Raw genomic sequence first — 17,527 nt, 5'->3', positions numbered from 1 at the left:
TGTCATATTTCTATTCTATAAGCCATAGTTCTGAATCTTTTCAACCGATTTCAAGTATGAAAATTTTAAAGTTTAAAAATCCTGTGGAAGTTTTTATCAGTTTTACAGGAATAAACTTTAGGGGTGAGTGTTAATCAGTGGCCCTCTTGGAGGGGGTCTAAAGATATGTTTGCTTTTAAAAATCCTCAACATTCAGTGTAGACAATACCTATCTTCAGTCTTGATTATTTTTCACAGCCTGTCTCTTCATACTGTGCTTTGTTTATAAATGTGCTCTATTTACATTTTCATTATTTTATTAATATAAAGGCAATTAACTTATATTTTGTGTTTTTTAAACATAATCTAGATGAGGAAGAGGATGGCAAGACTCCAACTCAACCACTGTTGAAAAAAGGCAGGCATTTTTCATCATTTTATTTTAATCCCCTTTTTCATACTGTTAACTCTTTAACTCCAACTCTGCTATTTTATTTTTTTACCTGAGTTTTTATTTCCATGGCGAGGTGATGTTACAGTTATTTATTGAATGCAGATTAGAAAAAAATAATCTTTAGTTCACTTAAAAAAGTTAAATCATCCCAGGGAAAGGTATTACATGAAAGAAAAATTATTTTAAATCATCTTAGCATTTCTGAAATACTCAAACCCTGATTGTCAATATTAGTTTTTTTATTTTAAACTGCATGGTTCAGATGATAAGCAGAGACACTGAAATGGGTCTCTTTGCCGGTGTCACTTGCATTCTTTACCATCAGTTGTACCCAGCCAAGCCCTTAATTTTGATACTAATATATTTTTCATTTCAAAAATTACAATATTTCTCACAGCCCTGCTGCGTTTGGGAGATACACAGTCATGTCCCCGTGCATGACTTTTATGAGAAGGAGATAGAGGTGAGAGTTACGGAGCAGTGTGGTTTGGCAGCCATATTATGTCATCATGCAAAATCATTCGTCATGTTTGCGTGCATCATGGCAGCATGAGAAGTGAATGACACATCCTGCAGAAGTGATCGGGTCTCCTCCTTGGATTCCTGCTATTAAAAATTTAGTGTAGGAGTCTCATAATGGTCATTTGCTTGCTCATAGAGTCAGTGCTGATTTTTTTTTAATTTTGTAATTCCTGGGACTATAAATGGGAACTCCCTTGGTGTTTTATTCTTGAGACCTGCAGCAGACGGTGCCCTTCCAAGGAGTTCCCACCATCTTTCTCTGCTTCAAAGAAAGATGTGTCGTTACATGGCTCTTTTCTTTGGGCATCACATACCGAGGGGACAAGTTAGGTCAAGATGAGGGTGTCCTTCTTTATACTTGGAGGTTTCACTGTGATAATCATTAGATTGTATTCATTTGTCTTCCACTTCCTTCTGTCTTTTATATTATTTATAACAACATTATGTGTAAGAAATTTTTTTGATCTTTATATTATTGAGGAACCACATTACAAAAGAAATATGTTCACAGAATAGGCATAAAATTAATTTGTCCAATTAGCCTAAAATGGCTTCTCAAAAATTAAAATCTAGCAGTCAGTTACAATATTCTTGATTGGTATTTATGATTCTCTTTCTTTCACAATGCTTCAAAATGTTAGAAATTAGACAAGATACTTTGGATGAGTTTAGCTCTTGTAAAGATATATTTATCCATAACCATTTTTCAAAAAGTACATTTAAATTTTAAACAACTGAAAGCTTGTGATGGACTCCATATACAATTATCTGCATTATAAATATTTAAATATACAAAAGTTAGGAAACTATAGGAATTCAGCAAAAGGGGCTTAATATTTATCTCCCTTACATCTTATTTTTCTGTTTAATCCTTTAGAATCCAAAGGCCCTGCTGTGCCCTTAAATGTGGCTGACCAAAAGCTTCTTGAAGCTAGTACACAGTTTCAGAAAAAACAAGGGAAGAACACTATTGACGTCTGGTGGCTTTTTGATGATGGAGGTAAGGTTGTTAATATGCTTTTTAGCAATTTTACATAAACTGAAGTTGTGGGAATGGTATTGAGAAATGGCGTGTATGTTTCAGTCACAGACAACATTCCCCAAAGCAACAGGATTGATTTCAGAATCAGGCGTCAGGCTTAATTGTTATCTCTTCAGTGTCCTTCACTTTGGAAGTTGACCAGTTCTTCCTTGAGCTCATGACCTTAACATTTTTTTTAATATTACTGACCATTTTTAGAATGTCACTAGATTTGAAGTACCATTTGCTCTTTCATCATAATTGGTTGAAGTTACATCATTTTGGAAGAAATCTCACAGCAGTGATGCCTTGCTCTTCTGTCTGTATTTCGTCAGGGGGCTCATGATGTTGATTTGCCTCATCATTGGTGAAGTTCACTTTGACCACTCAGTAAGCTGGTTTTCACTAGATCTTGAGAATGAGAAGTGACTGTTTCCCTTTGTGTAGTTACCCGTATTAGGGGATGGGAAGGTACTTTGGGGTTATGTAAATAGGCCATTATTACTGCAACTTTTACCACCCACCATCTGTAGCCTCCGTTGATGGTTTTGCCTCTTGCTATTGTTGGTGTGGTGTGTTTGTGGTTGTCAAATGATGATTTTCCAATCCTGTTAATTCTTCCTCATTTATTAGTTGACATTTTATTGTAAGGAAGGAAGAGCCTTCTCCTTATTTCTGTCCTTGCGGATTCATCGATTCCCATTGTATTCAGTAGATGATTTGTCATTCTCATGATTTGTTTTGATGTTCACATTGTTCCCGTATTTGGCTAGCAAGATCCTCTGGAGACTAACTTGTATGTCTGCTTGTGATTTCCCCGTTGTTTTTTATTTTCTGAAATAATGAGATGTTCTAGGCTCACTTTTGTACTTGGCCTACACCAGCCATTGAATCACCATCTGCCCAAGGAGCCCAGATTGCTTTTAGTGGAGAAAAATATTTAGGAACAATGATCATGGCATTAAATACGCTTGTGGCTACTAGGGTGTCCCTACTCCCCCAGGCCCTCTCAGTGGACGGGTCTCAGAAACACACATGTATATGTTTGTATATGTAGGTATAGATTGAAAACCAATTCCAGTTCAACACTGCAGGCTTCAGTCTAGCTTCTCCCTTGTTGTATTTCTCATTTCAGAGAGAAACCTGGCTTCCATTAGGTTCAGTGAATTCTCTCATTTCCTTATTCCTTCTGTATGTGACTGATCTTCTGACTGCCAGGCCACTCTCCCCATCTCACTGCCTTCCTCACATGGGCCTGACTCCATTGGGCTTTCCTCTTTGTTCAGGCCTACCTCATGGCTTTTTGACCGAATTTTTAAGAAAGGACGGAAAGAAAAATTGTGTTTAATGCTGAGTTGTAGTAAACGTGTTTTTAGAGATTAAATTGACTTAAAAGTTCTTAATTGAGAAATTAACATATAGTAAATGATTTTTTATTTTTTTGTGATTCAGGTTTGACTTTATTGATACCTTATCTTCTGACTACCAAGAAAAAGTGGAAAGACTGTAAGATCAGAGTATTCATTGGTGGGAAAATAAATCGAATAGACCATGACCGGAGAGCGTAAGTCTAACTTAAATTGAAGAGCATTTATCTTATTCCAGTATATATTTCATTATTGCAATACATTACAGTATTTATTTGATAGGATAAAACAGAGACAATCCAGAAAATGTCAGTCATGTTGCCCTGTTCTATACCGAAGTTAAAAATTCTAGCTAAACGAATAAAACCACATTCTCTCTCTTTGTGTGTGTGTGTGTGTGTGTGTGTGTAGTAATAGACCACATTCTCTTTAATTTAGTCTTCCTGTTGAAGTTGTAGGTACTTAGTGCTATTGTTTTTTCCTATGTTGACATTTTAGAAAGTACTAAAAACTTGGAGCATTAGACTGTTAAGCACCTTTTTAAATCAAAATCAGGGATGTGCCCCCAAATTACATATTCACATGTGAGATACATTTTGTAGACTTGCAGACAACAGAAACGCAGAATGCCATTGTCACCCACTGATTTCCCCTGTGCTGTCCCCATTCTAGTTCTGGTTCCAGAGCCTCGCTAAGTACCCCGTGTCTTGTCTTTGCCCTTTTCAGCATATATTGTACACACTGCTCCTGAGCTCACATTTGGAAACCAGAGCTCTGATCATATGATTCCTCTGCCCAAAATACTTCCAGTTTCCTCTCTGTTACATACCATCGGAGGTCTGTCCTGTTCCCCCAACTCTGCCTTAGACTTCATTTTACAGTTCTGCACCTGCCCTAAACACGCAATTTCAGACTCGTATTCCTTCCTACTCTTTCCTCATCTCTACTAGAAATAGCTCTTCTCTGTGGAAATGCTCCATCCTTTCACGTCCTGCATTGCTATCACTTTCTTCATAATACCTTTCCTCTTTTTTTTTTTTTTTTTACCCATGTCTCCCCATCGGTTATTACCCTACCTTCCTGAATAACAACATACTTGGTACCACTCATTGCGTTCTGGGGCTTATTTTATATTGATTTTCGTATCTTTGATTTGAGGTTTGTGGGCCCTAACACAAATATCTACTACACACGTAGTAGATTTATACTGGAATTCAGCGAAGTGTTATCTCAAACAGTGAAGTATGCAAGAAATAGTAGAAATAATTTAAAAGTTAAACCTGTAGCCAGTCTGTTTTCTAATATCTTAATTTAGAAAACTCATTTTATTGAAGATAGAATCCTGTTTTGCTAACTGCTTTTCCTGTATGTATGTTTCCACTTTCTATTTTTGCCTCCAAGGCTTCACTGCCATCTCTGCCTCCAAAAACATATTTCTTTATTGAAAACTCAGAGGCTTATTGGAGCCCCTTTTTCATGTCTGTCCCAGTCTCCCCACCTCAAAATTCTGTGAACTTCATTTGCCATCAGTTATAGCCTTAGTTTGGCCCCAAAAAGTCCTATTTAGACCTTGAGATATGCATTCTTCATGGATGGAAGAATAATCCAAAAATAATTAAGCTTACAAGTGTTTACTAGTTTTTGCTGAAATCCATATACTTGCCAATATAATTTTGTCTAAAAAAGTCTTTACTGAGGTAGAGCTGACACACAGGGTTACATTAGCTGCAGCACAGCAGGGTGATTCAGTATGTCCGTGTGTCATGCTGTGCTCTCCACAGTGGCCGCTGCCATCTGTCACCAGGCAGCGCTAGGAAATACCACTCACTGTTCCCCGTGCTGTACCTTTCATCCTTGCGGCTTGTTCGTTCTGTAACTGGAGGTCTGTTTCACTCCCCGTGAAAAAAATTAAATTTAAAAACTAGTTGCCATTCAGATTTCATTATTAATGTCTTGCTGTACCCGTTCTTTATTGGATACTAAGATGAGATTCAGAGAAAGTAAAAGAATGTAACAGGAGACTCTACTCAGGGAATTTAGATGTCTACTTAGGTGAACATACAATGTGAATTAAGTCAGATGGACTCTGTTTAGCACCTGATACAGTTTTCCTATAAATCATGCTTTTTCAGATATAGTGATTCAGCCCTAAATAGAATAAAAATACTTGCGTACAGCTTTCGTGTATCTCAATGCTATTCATTTTTGTTTTAGGATGGCTACTTTGCTTAGCAAGTTCCGGATAGACTTCTCTGATATCATGGTCTTAGGAGATATTAATACTAAACCAAAGAAAGAAAAGTAAGTTGTTGGATCAATTACTCTGTGCAAATGTCTTGATTCTTTTATGGGTGGCCTACTCAGATATTCCGGTAACAGATCATTCAGCTTCAACTAATTACCTGGGGTTTTGCCTGCTGTTAGTTAGATGTGAAGTCAGCGCTTTCTAATCTGACACTGACGGTTGGCATGCCTGAAGCAGATCCCAGAGGAAGTCTGAAGGGCTTTCAGTTTTCAGAGAATTCAACTACTGTTGTATAAGTAATTTCCGAAAATCCTAATGCCACAGAAATGCCACATGGTTCTTTAAATTTCCACTGTTCATGCCTGTATCCATTACCACCACTCAGTCCCTACTCCATGTTATGTACTACTTTTTACTATTTTGCTTTATTACTAAAATAGGAGAATCTAAGAATTTGCCTATAATAGTTACATTCAGAATTCTCAAGAGTCAAAGAAAAGTATACTCATGGAATATTCTACCTGAAAATGGTACATAGAGGATGTTGTAAATATGTGTATATTTATACTAACAGGCATAATTTTAATTATTCTCAAATGAATGTTGAATAAATGATGAAGCTAGTGTAAAGAATTAAATAGAAAATAACCAGGTATACTTGGTATGGTTATGATCAGGGAAGGATTTATTTCCTTTTATAAAATAATATAAACCAGGAGCTTTGTATGAGACTTGATACTGAAAAATGTTTTTCACATTTATAGAGGGTTAGAATGTTGATGTTCTTTTACTCTCTTTTACCCTATTAAGTATCTGGGGACCTAGAGATTAATTCTGCATCTTAAATGTTCAGTATCTGCCCACTCCTCTCTTCAGAATAGTCTAATACCTTTTCTACTACCGTTCCTCTTTATATTCATTGGTACTTAAACTAGGAAAGCTTTTGAGTATTTTGAGTAAAGGAGCAATACAATTTGACATATTGCTCAAAAGGATCATGTTAGCTACTGTGATGGAAATGTACGTAGGTTGAGGACGGTGGGCATAGGAGCAGGGGGTAAATACAGAGAGGTGAGTGTGAGCAGTTGAACTTGGAATTCTATTATGTGAATACAGTTCTAAATTTCTTATCAGTTTGAGAAACTAGCAGTTGCTGTTTTCTGAATAAGTTGCCGAAGTGATGGTTACAAGTCAGGGTAGGGAAATGAGCATAATAGATGGAAAACACTACTTCTCAAGGTCTAATTTAGCATTGGAGATCTTAGTGTTAAGGAATTCAAATTGAGGTTAATTGTCAGTGTTCTTTCTGTTTTTTTTTTTTTATTAAAGTATTGTAGCTTTTGATGAAATGATTGAGCCGTACAGACTTCATGAAGATGACAAAGAACAAGATATTGCAGATAAAATGAAAGAAGATGAACCGTGGCGAATAACAGACAATGAGCTTGAACTCTATAAGACCAAGGTAGCTGTCTCTTCTGCTTTCTTTTCCTTAATATTCCATGGATTTTTTTTTTTAAATAAGGAAGTCGTCTTGTAAGTATCAAGAACTGTCGTTTGTTACAGGAGGAACCAGTTGTGTAAATTCAGTCTCCTCTAAGTTGGATCTGTATGTGAACAGTGTGTATAAATAATTAGTTCTTTTTTTTTTTTTAATTATATTATGTTAGTCACCATACAGTACATCCCTGGTTTTTGATGTAAAGTTCCATGATTCATTAGTTGCATATAACACCCAATGCACCATGCAATACGTGCCCTCCTTACTACCCATCACCAGCCTATCCCATTCCCCCACCCCCCTCCCCTCTGAAGCCCTCAGTTTGTTTCTCAGAGTCCATAGTCTCTCATGCTTCATTCCCCCTTCTGATTACCCCCCTTTCTTTATCCCTTTCTTCTCCTACCGATCTTCCTAGTTCTTATGTTCCATAGATGAGTGAAACCATATGATAATTGTCTTTCTCTGCTTGACTTATTTCACTTAGCATTATCTCCTCCAGTGCCGTCCATGTTGCAGCAAAAGTTGAGAACTCGTTCTTTTTGATAGCTGAGTAATATTCCATTGTATATATGGACCACATCTTCTTAATCCAGTCATCTGTTGAAGGGCATCTCGGCTCCTTCCACAAGTTAGCTATTGTGGACAATGCTGCTATGAATATTGGGGTGCATATGGCCCTTCTCTTCACTATGTCTGTATCTTTGGGGTAAATACCCAGTAGTGCAATGGCTGGATCATAGGGTAGCTCAATTTTTAACTTTTTTAAATCATTAATTCTTTTCTAAATTAAGGGACAGGTATTTTCATTACAGCAAAACTCTTTTAGTTTCTTATTGTTTACTTATAGTTCTGTGAACTACACTAAATTCCGCTTTTCAAATGGTCCAGGAATGACTTTGTCCTGTTTCATTTCAGACCTACCGGCAGATCAGGTTAAATGAATTATTAAAGGAACATTCAAGTACAGCTAATATCATTGTCATGTAAGTACTGTCTATACTCAGATTTTCTTGAGCATTCATTTTAGGATCATGCAATTAGGATCAATTTCCATACCAAGTACATACCTATATAAACCCCAGTAATGACTTAACTAGGTAGAAGAAAGAAAACGCAGACTTTCGTTAATACGCTTTGCTCTAAGCATATGGAGAAATCATTTAAGGTAGGAGGAAAGAAAAGCAAGAATCTAAGTAATTCTTTATCATAATAGTTTATTCTGGAATTTTTCCTTTATCTTTTTTCCCACCTTTTAAAAATTCCTTGGCTTGAAGGACAGTACAGCATAGGCGTTAAGCATATGCGAGGTATGAGGGCCTCAAGTTAAAATTTGGACCCTAGGGTGAGGTGTAGGACACTTGGCTAGCTCAGTGAGTTAGAGCATTTGACTCTTGGCGTTGGGGTCGTGCGCTCGAACTCCACATTGGGGCTATGTAGATTGTACTTGAAATAATTTAAAAAAAAAAAAATCTTAAAAAAAAGAAAATTTGGACCCCAGCCAACATCCTCCTAGAAGTAATACCATAGAGTTGTCTTGGGGATTAAATTTAAAAAGTGGTTCCTGTCTGAATCTGCAGCCCCATGTTTCCACACAAAAACATTACATACAGACGTTTTGTCTTCCATGTGGATATAGATACTATCTGGCTTTTCTTTCACTAAGTCAGATTAGCTACATGTTACTTGAACCCAAATTTTCTCCATCATGAAGCGGGGGTCCTTAAATAGGTTAAAAAAAAAAATTTCAGGCCTCCAAAAATATGGCAAATGATGAAATAAAGTAATACCAAAGGATTGTTATTTTGATTAACAAAAAACAAAACAGCAGGAAATTTCAAGTGTTGCTGCTGCTGATCAGGTATCTGTAATGTAATATGTTAAAACCTAGAAATCTAGAGAGAAACACTCTCTGGAGCAGCTGATTACTACTACTACTATCTACAGATACAAATGAAAGCCCAGAAAGATACGAAAAGCTGAAAACTAATATGTAGAATTAATTATGTTTGAATCTCATTTATCCATGTGTGGTTTCTGCTTTCTTAATTTAGGTAGAAACATCCCTTTCTCCCAGAAGAATTCTGTCCTTATTGAAGAAGGGGAAATGGGAGGTTTAATGTTAGATACCAAATGTGTTGCAATTTATAGAAATACTCATTTCTGTTCTTATTAGATGAATTTTTAAAAATCTTTTGTTCAAACATGAAAAGGGGGGAATAGTGCTATGAGTATAGTGATTGCTACACCATGTTCATAATTTGCCTGCACTCCAAAATAATGTGTAAGCACTGTACTTTTTAGTTACTATTATTCGTGACTCAATATATAATTTTTATTACATTTTATTTTTCTCAGCTTAATGCATTACCTAATTTTCCTTTGCTTTTTGATACCAGGAGTCTGCCAGTTGCCCGGAAAGGTGCTGTGTCTAGTGCTCTCTATATGGCATGGTTAGAAGCTCTTTCGAAGGACCTACCACCAATTCTCCTAGTCCGTGGGAATCATCAGAGTGTCCTTACCTTCTATTCTTAAATGCCCCAGTACAGTGGATAGCCCTCCAGATGGTACTTGAGTGCCTAGTGAAGTCACTGAAATCTTCAAAGACACATTAACATGACAATGGCGAACTGTGACTTTTCTTTCACTTTTTCATTAATTTGAAAGCACACAGGGACGTTGCTCCACTGATATGTGTATGGAGACTTCAGTTCTAGTCAGTTCTGTATTTCAGTCTTAACGAATGATGATGATTCCTCGTTGTTGGACTGAGGCTCACGAGAGTAAAGTTTTCCTTTGCTACTTGAATAGCAATAAAAGTGTGTTATTTTATGATTGATGAAAGGAGTACAAAAAGCCTTTAGCCTTGAGGTGCCTTCTGAAATTAACCAAATTTCATCCATATATCCTCTTTTATAAATTTATAGAATGTCAAATTTTGCCTTTAGCTGTTATTTCGTTTCTAGTCTCTCCCACCTTAAAATGAAATGGACACTGCTTTTCTTCTTCCATTGACCAATTAGTGTTGAGTACTGTATGTTTTCTATTACTTTTATAAAGGTATCTGTTAGATACTAAAGGTGAGAATTAGGGCAAGTTAATAAAAAATGCGAAAAAAACAAAACAAAACAATACAAACAAAAATGGTAGCCGAAAGGTTAGGTTTGTCTGGGTATGTATAAAATGTAGATCTAGGGAAAAAAGACCCAATAAACCTTTCTTTTTTTTAAATCTCTAATTGGCTGTTATTTGTATTTTTATTTGAAATCTTAGAGAAGGTTGAAGATTTATTCAGTACTTCTGTATACCATGCTGAAAAATCCCCTGTTGTCATTCTTTAGACCAAAGTCCTCAAAATGATTTGTATCTATTAGAAGAGAGATCTGTCCTAATTTATAGTTTTCCTCAAATCTTGAGGGATTTTTAAGAAATGCTAAAAGATTTTTCTCAAGGAAAATTAGACAAAGCAATGTCATTAAATAGAGTATTTCAATAAACAATATGTGGAATTCCACTATACACATCCTTTATAAATCATTAAAATATTTAGTGTTTCATCAAATGGTTAAATGGACCACTGGTTTCTTAGTGAAATGTTTTTAGGCTTAATTCATTCAATTGTCAAGTACACTTAGTCTTAATTAATATACTCAGGTTTGAACAGATTATTCTGAACATTTAAATTTAATCCATTCTTAATACTTTAAAACTTTTGTGTTAAGAAAAACTGCCAGTTTGTGCTTTTGGAATGTCTGTTTTGACATCATAGTCTACTAGTACAATTTTGACAGTGCATACGTACTGTTACTAAAAGCTTTATATACAATTATTAATGTGAAGTTTTTCATTTTTATTCAAGGAAGGATTTCCTAAAAACATTTCAAGGGATATATGTCTACATATCTGTATGTGTGTATGTATGTGTGTATGCATACACAGATGCATATGTGTATATATAATGACATTTATGTTGCTGGTTTTTTGCATTTAAAAGTGATCAAGATTCATTCGATTAACATGTTTTGGTTTCAGTAAACATAAGTTCAAAATTAGATTGAAAGAGACAGGTTTCACAGAGAACAGCGGTGATCATTTGAAGGGCATGTAACTTCACACAGTTACTGTTCAGGGAGGAACGGAGAACACACCCTTTACAGTGCTGTTCAGTGAGTTCATTGGTATAACTTTCGGTGGTGAAGACTATATGCAGTTTTTCATGAATCTGGATAGATAGCGATAAAATCACTACTGTTGTCAATAGTGCAGTATTTTTGCTGCGTGAGCATACACGAAATGAATAGAAAAGTGGGGATCTGATAATAATTTTGAATTTCGAATGTTAAAATGAAGTAATTGTTTTTCCAGGGTTTTTTTTCCCCCTACATTATAACTCACAGCGTTGTTCCATTTATTGCAGGTTTTGTAGTGTTTTGGAGGAAAGACAGTAGAAATGTCATCTTATTCAGTAAACAATACCGTGTTTGAACTTTTTAAATGGATAATAGGGCATGAACTGAGTGCTGCTATCTTGAAATGTGCACAGGTACACTTATTTTTTTTTTTTTTTTTTGAATTTTTCCCATTCAGGAAACCATCATTGTGATCTGTACTGCAGGAACCAAATGTCATGCATCATACATATGTGTATAAAGTACATAAAATATATCTAAATATGCATAATGGGGGGGTAATATTGTCTGTGAAATAATGTAAGAAATTTTTCACTTAAAAAAAAAAGCATTACTTTCACTTAACACTAGACACCAGGTCAAAATTTTCAAGGTCGTTGTAGTACTCTAATAAAGTTCAGCACTTCTTAGAGAGGCTAGCTAGTGTTGAAGCTATTCTAGTTTATTTTGTTTATGCTGAATTTGATTATTTTCATGCCAAAATGTTTTTTTTGAGTTCTAATCATTGGTGATAACTTGGAAATAAATATGCAATGGCATTTGACAGTTCGTTATTCCTATAGGTGAATACTCATTGGGTTTAGAGAGAATGGTGGTGTTAAGCTGATGATTAACGGTTAATTAAATCAGATATTTATTTGTTACATTATTTCATTTGTATTCTAGGTTTCCTTTTACATTCTTTTTGTATGCTTTCTGACATTACATATTTTTAAAAGACTATGGAAATAATTTAAAGATTTGAGCTCTGGTGGATGTTTATCTACTAAGTTTGAAGATGTCATATTTTGATAATACTGTACTATAACTGTCACACAAATGCTTTTCTAATGTTTTAACGTTGAGTATTGCAGTTGCTGCTTTGTACAGAGGTTACTGCAATAAAGGAAGTGGATTCATTAAAACTATTTAATGTCTACTCTTCTATTTTATCTGTTTTATAAATCTATGGCAACTTCGTGATGTGCCCTTATTTATATAACTGTGATTTCACAATGTCTGAGTTTTTTAGTGGCTTTTACGTTTAATATGCATACCTTAGAAGGTTGTTTGAAATTGTGCACTATCTCTAAGCCTTTGAAATGATCACTATTGATATTTGACAGTGTGATTGAACCACAGAAGATGCACCTCATTTTGATTTTTTTAAGAAGTGATCTTACTTTCCTAATTCTTTTAAAACTATTTGGGGGCCAAATCATGCATTTAGGAATGAGGAAACTAGACTAAGATGGATCCATAGTCCCTGTCTTTCCTTGAGAAGATTTTTGGCTAAGCTGATTCACGGTTTTATAAAACATTTTCACCTTCTCATTTGAACATGATGGTAGGTGTGTTATATATGCAGGACAGATACTTTTCTCTTTCTTACTCTTGGGAAAGCAACTTGGAGCAATGTAGGGAATTCCCCGGGGTCATGTGCTCAATCAGTGAAGAATGTTGGCCCAGAGCCCAGATCCTTCATCTCCGGGGATATCTCTATTACGAACTCACGGCTGCCTGATTCATAGTTGAGGGAGCTGCGATAGACTGGCCATTTCCAAACTAGTCATCCAGTATTGCCCCGAGTGTGTGCTCAGGTAATGCGAATTCCAATGAGAAATAGATTGGCTGCAGTCTGGCTTCATAGATCTGAAACCAAAGGTACGCATCCATTGCATGCTCTTTGCTTCTTGCTTACCTTCCAATAATCTATTCAGGCTAGTGGCTTCTTTGGGGAGCTAAAAGAGAATCAAGGGCAGTTATGAATGCGGCATTTCCTGATATCCGAGCATCCAACGGTTTTCAAAACAGAGATGGAGTTCACCTTCCAGCCAGCAGGTATTTTTTGTTCCTTCACCAGGAAAAAAAGCTAAATGTCTCTGATATAATTCTGCCTTTAGGTATCAACAGGATGGTTGTAGTTTCCAAGCAAATACGTGATAGTTTCATGCTTGACTGTTTAAGTAAAGATGGGAGTTTAAGTAAAGATGGGAAACACTCATCAGAAAGTATGGTTTAGTTTAGCTCGTTTAGGTAGGAGATACACAGAATGTGTTGGTGGGTTAACTAGATATACTTGTCTTTGTAGACGACTGAAATACCTAAAAGATCTAAGTCCTGTCGCTCTTTATGGAATCTGGAGACAGTGGTCGGACACCCCTTTCACGCGTGATAGGCATTTCAGGTAGGCTATTAAATGGGAGTGTTGAGAACATAAGCCCATTTTCTCCTCTTGAATCTACCCTTGAATTTTGTGTTAGACAAGAGTGAGCAAGTATTGTTTGAGGGAAAATGTGAAGGCCTCTGAATTGGTCCCCTACCCCCCTCATTGTGCATCCCTACTTGTGCCGGCTCTACTCCTAGATCAGGAGCTCATCCCCAAAAACTAGCATCGTGTCCACACATACCCTTTGTTCCACTCTTGTCAGATGCGAATGCAAATTAGCAAGATGTTCTGACCACAGCTGCAAAGGAAAATAAATTGTACTTTTCTGATCCACAGCATAGGATCAGTGATCCGTGGACCCTGAAAGCAAACAGAGAGGCCCGTGACTCAATACTGCTCGGAACCTCATTAGATGACTGAAGTTTTTGGGATGGGGGAGAAACATGGAGCTTTTGTCCTAGAAGCATTCACTTACCCGGTCTGAAGGGAAGCAGTTTACAGGGCCATTCTATGTCTTCTATCTAATAACAGATAAACCAGAAAAGTTTTAATATTAAGCAGACAGTGTTTTTGACTTACATACGATACACATCAAGGCATATTAACCACTTCTGTGAGAGACAATTTTACTTGCTCTTTTATATATACGTTTAGCCCCCAGTTAAACCATTTTTGAAGGATGTAGTTACAGTTTAAAAAGGAGCTATAGGAGTTTATCTGAATGACCAATAAGCCACAGGTTATTTTTATGTGAAGCCCTCAGCATTTTTGCTTAAGTCTAGACAACTCTCCTTTGAGTTCCTAAGAAACTTCACTAGTTAAGAAATTTAAAAGATGACAGGGATAATTTGGGAAAGGGGGTGGGGGAGGGTGGAAAGTTAGGCTCCAAGAAAGATTCAAGGATTGTGAAAGATTGGCCTCTTCACGGCTAAAAGCCTTGCACTCATACTTCCTTCTGGGAAACAGTGGATTGTGAAGAATGGAATTAATTTTTTTCTCTGAATTTTAAAATCCTTTGATCATAATCTGCATCTGTGAGCTACATGGTACCAATCTCAAAGGTATACCCTACATCCTTGGGGCAGTCTGTGACTTTCCCGTCAGTACAGATAATCCTTTGTTTACTGTCTATGCACCTGTGAGTTCAGTGTTATTGACGTAAATTTCACACACGGGCTTTTTTCAGAAAGTTGATAGTAACGAAGCACAGGTGTATTATGAATTGAAACACTAACTAGAACAGTGGTGTGCTTCAGAATCGCCTGGAGAGTTTGTTAAGCCCTACCGTACTCCTGCCGAACCCCTGTTCTGAGTGAAATTCCTCCCCTTCATATCCTCCGCTTTTCAGGTTAACTCTCCCTTCCTTATGGCTGCCTTTGCCCTTCACGCACGCCCCACCGCCTTTCTTCCACAGGGTACCCCTATTTCCATCTCCCCTGTAAAGCTGTGATCTCAAATAATGACCTCCCCTCCAAATTCCTCACAGTTTTCCTTTTATATTAATTAGACGTTTGTCAGTAGCAGGAATAGAACGCAGAACAGGCAAACAGAAAAGGGAAGGCCAGGAAGACAGCTGAGTTCAGGGACTCCGAAAGCAGAGACTCAGAACAGCATCCTTAGGGCTCTGTCTCTCGATCTTTCCTTCTCTCTGGTTGGCCTCTCTAGGCTTGACTTGGCTCTTCAGGTAGGGAAGTCTACTCTTCAGTAGACAGGCTCTTGACTGTCACCATGGAGAGGGCTCAATGGCTTCTGAAAAAAACAAACAAAAAAAACAAGTAGTTCGGCAGCAACTGTAGTGGAAAAATGCTATATTGGCAGCAAGAATAACCCCGTGTATGTCAGGGGCCATACTCTCTCCCTTGGGTTTGCCCTTAGAGTCTGGGGTTTATGTGGTCCGGGAACTGAGGGGAGGGCCTCAGATGTTCGCTCTGCCCCGGCTGCCTGCTGCTCCAGGGGCTCGGCTGCCCAGGCTCCAGCAGTTGATTCCAAGGTGGACAGCTTTACAGGCCAAACCCCTGAGCTGCCACCACCTTTACTAGGTTCCCAAAGCCCTGCAGCTCAACGCTTACTATCTCTTCCCTCCCCACTTTCCACCCCAGCCCAGCAGCTCCACAGCCGTGCCTTTGACAACGTGCACAACTCGAAGTGTGTGCTCAGAGGGTGCTCGGCAGAGCATTCCTGACCCCCTCATACATCGCAACTCCATTTGTGGCACCCATTTTTGTCTTTTCTCCTTAGAGTGGTATCTCTCTGGAACTCCTACCTGCGCCATGGGGCAGGATCTCCCCAGCCCTAGAATAAGAACCAGCTTTTCTTTCTCTTCCCTTTTACTTGATGAGCCTTCGTGAACAGGAAAATGCAGAAAAGCCCAGCTAGTAGTCTCTAGATCACAGAAGTGTTTGCTTTTCCTGCAGCATCTAGAAATGCAATAACCATTTAGAAATGTAATAGCAGGGGCGCCTGGGTAGCGCAGTCGTTAAAGCGTCTGCCTTCGGCTCAGGGCGTGATCCCGGGGTTCTGGGATCGAGTCCCACATCGGGCTCCTCCGCTAGGAGCCTGCTTCTTCCTCTCTCACTCGCCTGCTGTGTTCCCTCTCTCGCTGGCTGTCTCTCTGTCACATAAATAAATAAAATCTTTAAAAAAAAAAAAAAAAAAGAAATGTAATAGCAGACAGTCTTCCCTCACTAAAACAGACAGAAAACAACTGAAAACAATCTGGCTAATTTTCTCTATTATGTTGCCTTAAATCTCAACAGGTCACCTTATTACCCTTGAATACCAAGTCCAACAAATCTAAGAAGCATGGTGCAGGATTAACTTCTCTTTGGGAAGATACTCATTAGTCCCCAGACTGAGGTGGAGAGAGGCAGAAGTCTGAAATGTTTTGGAGAAAAAAAATCAATAGGATTGAGTGACAGGTTGTCCTATGTGTTGAGCACGAAGATGGAGTCACTCTTGGTGCCTTGATGGGTTGAGTATTGTCTTCTTCCTCCTAATTCAGGAAAGGTAGGGGAGAAAAGAGGATTCTCATCAACTGAGCACTCCCCATATGCGACCTCTTTACATATTTTAACTTATTTAACTCTCACCAGACCCCTCTGGAGTGGGAAGTATTCTCCTCATGGTAGAGTTGAGGAGCAAGGCTTAGAGGAGCTGTGATACAATTAGCAGCTGAGTCAGGGTGGGAACCTGGGTCAGCTTCTGGAAAGTCTCCTCCACACTTCCATTTCCTCTCACAGGGGGGGCCTTCCAGTACTTTTATCCTCCTTAACTTCTCTGAAAAAACATGGTCTCCTGTAGTAAACAGAAAATCATATTCCTTTCACTGAACTATACCGATGAGTTTCTTCCAGGTCACATTTTAAAAGTTCAAGAGATTGGGGAGCCTGGCTGGCTCAGTTGGTAGAGCATGCAACTCTTGATCTTGGGGTCATTGACTTTGAGCCCCAAAGTTCAAGAGATAGCTCTTGTTTATCAGTTATTCTAGCACAAGTTCCTCCAACAGAACAGGTCAGCTCTCTGTGCAGCCTGAGCTCAACATGCAGCCTTCTGCCAAGAAGCTCATTTTGTGCCATGGTTTTACAAATAGAAGAGTTACTTTGACATTTTGAATTACTTAAGCCTGTTAGAGGTATGAGCATGACTTTTCCTTTATAGACTGTTATTTGCAAGATAGTGGTATCTTTGGAAATTAATGAGTATCTCCATAGGTTGATACTTTATAGTGTACTTTTATAGGATTGTGAGAAAAAAAATTCCATGTGATTTAGGGGGAGAATTAAAACAGAGCATTGCTTCTCTGCATTTGTTTCTTCAGTCATGACACCTGAGAAAGTTAATGGACGTAATAAATACATTCAAAAAGTATGTCTCTTCTAGGAAA

General features: G+C 37.7%; 1 protein-coding gene across 2 annotated transcripts in view; it reads left to right on the top strand.

Annotated features, from left to right (window-relative positions):
- SLC12A2 (solute carrier family 12 member 2) overlaps positions 1-12,403 on the top strand; it is a 102,494-nt gene extending 90,091 nt beyond the window's left edge. The window contains exons 21-27 of one of the 2 annotated variants that reach the window (XM_045794808.2): positions 350-397; positions 1,833-1,955; positions 3,429-3,540; positions 5,558-5,644; positions 6,918-7,053; positions 8,005-8,072; positions 9,486-12,403. In XM_045794808.2, coding sequence (XP_045650764.1) covers positions 350-397; positions 1,833-1,955; positions 3,429-3,540; positions 5,558-5,644; positions 6,918-7,053; positions 8,005-8,072; positions 9,486-9,621 — 710 coding nt within the window. In that variant the 3' untranslated portion in view covers positions 9,622-12,403. The remainder of the gene's footprint in view (positions 1-349; positions 398-1,832; positions 1,956-3,428; positions 3,541-5,557; positions 5,645-6,917; positions 7,054-8,004; positions 8,073-9,485) is intronic. The other variant, XM_087862333.1, reaches the window with a different exon arrangement.
- Positions 12,404-17,527: the final 5,124 nt, after the last annotated feature.

This window comes from Ursus americanus, chromosome 5 (genome assembly GCF_024610735.1).
Source record: "Ursus americanus isolate L20-20 chromosome 5, mUrsAme1.1.p, whole genome shotgun sequence".
Lineage (NCBI taxonomy): Eukaryota > Metazoa > Chordata > Mammalia > Carnivora > Ursidae > Ursus > Ursus americanus.
Note: the sequence above shows the minus strand (reverse complement) of the source record. Positions and strands in the feature narration are given on the sequence as shown.